Source organism: Bos taurus, chromosome 22 (genome assembly GCF_002263795.3).
Source record: "Bos taurus isolate L1 Dominette 01449 registration number 42190680 breed Hereford chromosome 22, ARS-UCD2.0, whole genome shotgun sequence".
NCBI lineage: Eukaryota > Metazoa > Chordata > Mammalia > Artiodactyla > Bovidae > Bos > Bos taurus.
In genome coordinates this window covers 33859270-33865250 of record NC_037349.1, presented here as the reverse complement: position 1 = coordinate 33865250, position 5981 = coordinate 33859270, and the positions used below count along the sequence as shown (strand labels likewise).

At 45.2% G+C, this 5981-nt stretch overlaps 1 protein-coding gene and 1 long non-coding RNA gene across 2 annotated transcripts in view; both read right to left on the bottom strand.

The window, feature by feature from the left end:
- The window catches only part of LOC132343499 (uncharacterized), a 57727-nt gene extending 52290 nt beyond the window's left edge, over positions 1-5437 (bottom strand). The window contains exon 1 of the long non-coding RNA XR_009492366.1: positions 1111-5437. This is a non-coding gene — a long non-coding RNA (uncharacterized lncRNA). The remainder of the gene's footprint in view (positions 1-1110) is intronic.
- Positions 1-5531, bottom strand: part of SUCLG2 (succinate-CoA ligase GDP-forming subunit beta) — a 275148-nt gene extending 269617 nt beyond the window's left edge. The window contains exon 1 of the mRNA NM_001034639.1: positions 5445-5531. Coding sequence (NP_001029811.1) covers positions 5445-5528 — 84 coding nt within the window. The 5' untranslated portion in view covers positions 5529-5531. The remainder of the gene's footprint in view (positions 1-5444) is intronic.
- Positions 5532-5981: the final 450 nt, after the last annotated feature.

Sequence of the window (5981 nt, the reverse complement as noted above, 5' to 3'; positions counted from 1 at the left end):
CTGAAAAAGAGCAGAAAATCAAGCTGGAGTCAGCTATTGTAAGGTATACAACAGCAGGGGCATGGTTTCCATTTCCCTCAACACGGCACATTCCTCCCTGAGTTCCTGGACAGAAACTGTGCTTTTTAGAGAATCACACACCAAGGACTGTACAGCTAGGGGCCTCAGGGACAGTGTTGCCCACAACGTCTCTGCTTCTCCTACAACAGAACAGCTCTGTGAACTGCACCCAACCATTATGAGAGGGTAAACATACTAAAAAGCTAAATACCATGATTAGATTACCATTAAACATTTAAACTCAGTGCCCTCAATCAAGACTTCTCCTAAGACATGACTAATGTAACGGGCTCATTTCAGTGCCCAATAAGGCTGTGCCTTACTATATTGTGCTATTTATAATAGAGAGCGCACTATAATTACATGCCTGGCCTTTGGCACCCAGACTTGGATTCAGCTATTTTTTACTAGCTGAAAATCTGTGGGTAGGTCATGCAAGAACTATAAGTTTTTAAAAACTCCTTACCAGACCCTGTAAGGCCCTACTTGATCCAGGCCCTGCCTACCTTACACATCATGACTAGTACTATCACGTTCCATCTCTTTAATGGTCTGGATATGTTGAGTTCAGGCCATACCTAAGGGCCTTTGCATTTGTTGTCCTCTCTTTCCCAGAATGTCAAGTCACCTGGTTGGCTACTTTTCATTACTCAGGTCTCAGTTCAAATGTGAAAATGCCACCTCCAGGATCTCATAATGTTGATTACATGAGTGCATATAATTCCATTTACTTAAAGTACAAAACAAAACCAGTGTGTGGTGACTTAATTCAGGAGACCAGTTACTCTTTTCTCAGTAGGAATACTGTAACCACACAAGGGTGTCCTCTGAGTTGCTGCTACATGATTAATTTCTTGATATGGATCTGATCACCTGGACACGTTCAGTTTGTGAAAACTCAAACTGTTCACTTATAACATGCATGTTTTTAGTATAGGTGTTCAGTTCAGTTCAGTCACTCAGTCGTGTCCGACTCTTTTCGACCCCATGAATCGCAGCACGCCAGGCCTCTCTGTCCATCACCATCTCTCCGAGTTCACTCAAACTCACGTCTGTCGAGTCGGTGATGCCATCCAGCCATCTCATCCTCTGTCGTCCCCTTCTCCTCCTGCCCCCAATCCCTCCCAGCATCAGTCTTTTCCAATGAGTCAACTCTTCGCATGAGGTGGCCAAAGTACTGGAGTTTCAGCTTTAGCATCAGTCCTTCCAAAGAACACATTGCAATAAAAAAATTAAACCAAAACAATAAAAAGAACAAGTTGTCAAATTGGTTTTCCTTGATAAACTAATCTATGACACACCATCTGGGCTAGACTATTCATTTTCTACCCCCAAGACCTTGTTTTACTGTCTTCATAGCATCTGTCACTGGCTGAAATCATTTTCATTACTGTTTATGTAAGTACAGTCTAGCCATTTCCCACCCCTGTTAAAATACAGTATCATGTGGCCAAGACCTGTCTTGTTTACCATCCCCAAATATCAGCACTTCAAAGGCCTTTTTCCAGTAGAAACTGAATAGAAAAAAAAATATGTAAAATAAATGGCAAAAGGGTGGCCCTTTAAGAATCCAACATCAAATAAAAGTCATTAAGTGTTAGAAAAAAAACAAGAACTGTGGTGCTAACTACGTGAGGCCCAACAACAGAGAAAACAAAATGTCAACAATATTCGTTGTTGCTCAGTTGCTCAGCTGTGTCTGAGTCTTTGTGACCCCAAGGACTGCAGCACGCCAGGCTTGCCTGTCCTTCACTATCTCCAGTTTGTCAATGACATTAAGCACCAGGAAAGTGAAAGTGAAGGTCACTCAGTCGTGTCCGACTCTTTGCCACCCCATGGACTGTATGTCCATGGAATTCTCCAGGCCAGAATACTGAAGTAGTTAGCCTTTCCCTTCTCCAGGGGATTTTCGAAACCCAGAGATCGAACCCAGGTCTCCCACATTGCAGGCGGATTCTTTACCAGCTGAGTCACAAGGGAAGCCCTAAGAATATGTGGCAAATTTAACTATGAGGAGGGGATAGATAGTGTCATTCTATGGCACTCTGTGGGAGTGGCTGAAGTTACTTCTCACAGCAGAAACTGGGTCTTTTTTTTTTTTTAAGAGTATCATTCTTTACAATGTTATGTTAGTTTCTGCTATACAATAAAGTGAATCAGCTCTATGTATACATATATCCCCTTCCTCTTAGATCTCCCTACCCCCTCCCATCCCACGCATCTAGGTCATCACTAGAGTCTGTCATACAGAGTGCAGTAAGTCAGAAAAACATGTACCATATATTGATGCATATATGAGAAACTGGGTCTTTTATCTCTATACACACAAAAGTTTTGCACAAGGCATGGCACAAAGTAGGTCTGAGCCAAGAATAGCAACCAATTTCTGAGTCACTTCGGGAGGATTCTAAAGTTTCCTGGAAAAACAGGGTCCTATTCAAGTGTAATGTCTGCCCTGGGCAAGGGAGTAAGTAAACACAACATAAATGCATAGACAGGTGGAGCAGATACAAAGAAATACCCAATAATATGAAAAGGGCTCCTTACATAACATTTACTTTTTCTACTGCTACTGCTAAGTCGCTTCAGTCGTGTCCGACTCTGTGCGACCCCATAGACAGCAGCCCAACAGGCTCCCCTATCCCTGGGATTCTCTAGGCAAAAACAGTGGATTGGGTTGCCATTTCCTTCTCCAGTGCATGAAAGTGAAAAGTGAAAGTGAAAGTGAAGTCGCTCAGTCACTCAGACTCCTAGCGACCCCATGGACTGCAGCCCACCAGGCTCCTCCATCCATGGGATTCTCCAGGCAAGAGTACTGGAGTCGGGTGCCATTGCCTTCTCCGTATTTTTTCTTTTTTTTTTTTTTTTCTAAGATGTTTGCAAAGAAAAAATTAAAATGGATCAGTAGTGGTCATGGTTACTTACTCTATGCTCTGCAGACTAACTTACATGCTGTTATAATGTATTTTCATGAAGAAACTTATACCAGAAACTGGTATAATGGAAACTGAAAAGAAAACCTTTAACCTGGAATCAGCTCTGCCACAAACTCTCTTTATAACCTTGAATAAGTCCTTGAACTTCGTTAGTGCTCCATTTTTTGACCTGTGAAATAAGTTTTTTGGATCAGACGCTTGCTAATGCCCATTTCCAGTTCTTGAACACTGTTTACTATTCTTGATTTAAAAAAAAAAAAAAAGAATTTTCATCTCCTAAGTTTGTGTTCACAGGACAACACTTCATCTACAAGTACACAAATCAAAGTTTTCAGAGAGTGAGGCAGAAGATTCTTTTACCCAGTTTTCTTGCCAAACCAACGGTATCCCCCACCCAGATTTTCTAAAGTGTTGTATTCAGGCTCCCATTTCTGAGTAAGGCAAGAAGCCCTATCTTCAGCCAAACACTTGGATTTTTCTATACAATTACTTCTTTTGCTCCAATTTTCACTGCCTTAGGCCTCATGTTTCTCATCAATTCAAGTCTACTTTCATAGTTAGCACCACAATTCTTGGTTTTTTTCTAACATTTAATGAATGGAACTTGATCACCTGGAGGTATTCCCCTTACTCTATTACAACAGTTCTTAGTGATTTTAATTAGACAAAAGCCACCATTCCCTTTGCTATCCTACCATACTGTCAAGTGCCTGTTAAAGACATTACAGTAATGTTATTAGCACCTTTTAAATTTGCATTAACACAAACATACAAATGATAAGTCAGGAAAAGAAAAGAAAAAAAGAATAACTCAGATGTCATAATTAACCAAAGTTTAGAGTAACTCAAAAAATCATCAGTGGCTATCTTTCAATTAAAAAAAAAAATACTATGCACATCCTAGATAAAACTGCAGGAATGATCATTTGTCTCTCATCAATTAAAAATGGGGAAAAGGACAAGGCTGTGCTGTGGCCAAGCCCCATATCGTTTTCTTCAAAAGGGAAGAGATATTTCTAACAGAGAATAAAAAGTTGAGTACTTGAGTCATTTCTCCAAGAGTCATCACCAACTCATAACTCCCCAAAGGCCTTCTGGCTACTGTGGCTCTTGCCACCTACAGAAAGTAAAATCTCCTAGAGGCCAAGTTCTAATAGCTATTCAGTGTCCATCATTGGCCCTCCTAGGATTTTATTCTCTAGAAACAAGGAGAAAGAGGACAAGGCCAATACTCGAATGTGTTCCAATGACAGGACTGAATTTTCACTAAAATGAGGAAGGACATTTCCCATCATTCTCCTTGACCCCCTCATTTCACCGTCTCAGCACCCCATACCCACACCCAACTCTGCCATCGGCAAAAGCAGGCACCTCACTCCCGGGAGTTACTAAACCAGCGAGGCTGGGGTGGGTTTCTAGGTACCTTCATCACATGGCCTAACAAATGGGTTCAAAACCAGGACTGGCGACTGAGGACTGTCAGTTACCTCAGAACAGGTAACTGAGGACAAGAAAAAAATGTTTCCTGCCATTATAGTAAACAGTAATGTTGCCTACCATCAAAGCAGCAGCCACTACAGTACTCCCATACAGTGCACCCTGAGGGGAACTGAGGATTCTGAGGAACAGTAAACAGGTCCTAGATAAAGTTAAGATGCATATCAAAGGGATAATTTCAATATGCCCAGACTCTTACACCTTCCATAGGGAGAAAAGCATCAAAATCACTAACTTGTCATATCTATATTTTGTGATTAGTCTTAACCTTTTAAACTTCCACAACAAGGTTTGGTTTTTGTTTGTTTTCCAGCAAAAACTCCTATAAATCCTGGCTCCTCCCCTACCTCTTTCCAACAATTCCTCAGAACTATCCAGAAACTTCTTCAGGATACAGTCCTCAATAAATGCCTCAAAAAAAAATGTACTTCTCAACGTATACGCTGTGTTTTGTGTGTGTGTGTGTGTGTGTGTGTGTGTGTGTGTGTGTGTGTGAGCCGGCAACACAATAACACCTCAGGACTTCAAACCCCGTGTGTGTGGTGGGGGGGGTGGAGGGGAGCGGTGTGTGTTGGCAACACAATAACACCTCAGGACTTCAAACCCCGTTTCCAGGAACTTTTCCTGAAGTTGCCTGTGCAGAGCCTGGTACAGGGCCCGGCGCCCTCCCCGACGCTGAGGGAATCCACGTCAGCGACAACTGGGAGTTGGGTGGCTCTCACTCTGAGGTGGCCCCGGCTGTCATTAACCCCTCAGACCGGGACCCCCCCCCACACACACATTTAGCAAAGGGTGCTGGGGTCCCTGGTGCGCCCCAGACGCAGCACCGCGCGTCCTCTCCACAGGTGTGGCGCCGCGGCGACCGCTCACCCGGTACCAGGAAGAAGAGGGCAGAAGGGGACGGAAGGGGACCAACGGCTGCTCGAGGCCCCACCAAAAGGGTCCGCTCACCTGGGACCTGGCCGCCAGGAGCGGGGGCCGGAGCACCAGGTCTCTCAGAAGTTTCCGGGCCTGCGCTCCCACGGGGGCCGCCATCTTATCCAGGAAACCAGCAAGGGGATCCTGACCGGGTGCCGGCAGGGCGGGAGGGGGCTGGAAGAGGAAGGGAGGGGGAAGGGGCGGGGCCGCCCGCCGCCTGCCGCCAGCCACGCCCCCTCCGCCCGGGCGCGCCTGGTGACCCTGGGACGCGGCCACACTCCTGAGGGATCCCCTGTCGAAACCCTGCGTCACCCACGACGACCGCCACCTCGGCCCCAAATTCATTTTCAGTATTTGGAGCCTCCTCCTCGCGCTACCGCGGGTCACAATGTGAGCGAAAACCCACCCAGAGCCCAGTGGTCGTGGACTTAAAGTGCCCTGGAGCGAGAGACCAATGCCTGTTGCTGGTTCCAGGGAGTGAGTGCTCTGAGGAGCGGCCAGTATGGGATGCCATGTGAGGGATAGGCCTCTGCTCTGGTCCTGGGGCCTCAGGGGCTTCTGTAGGGAAGC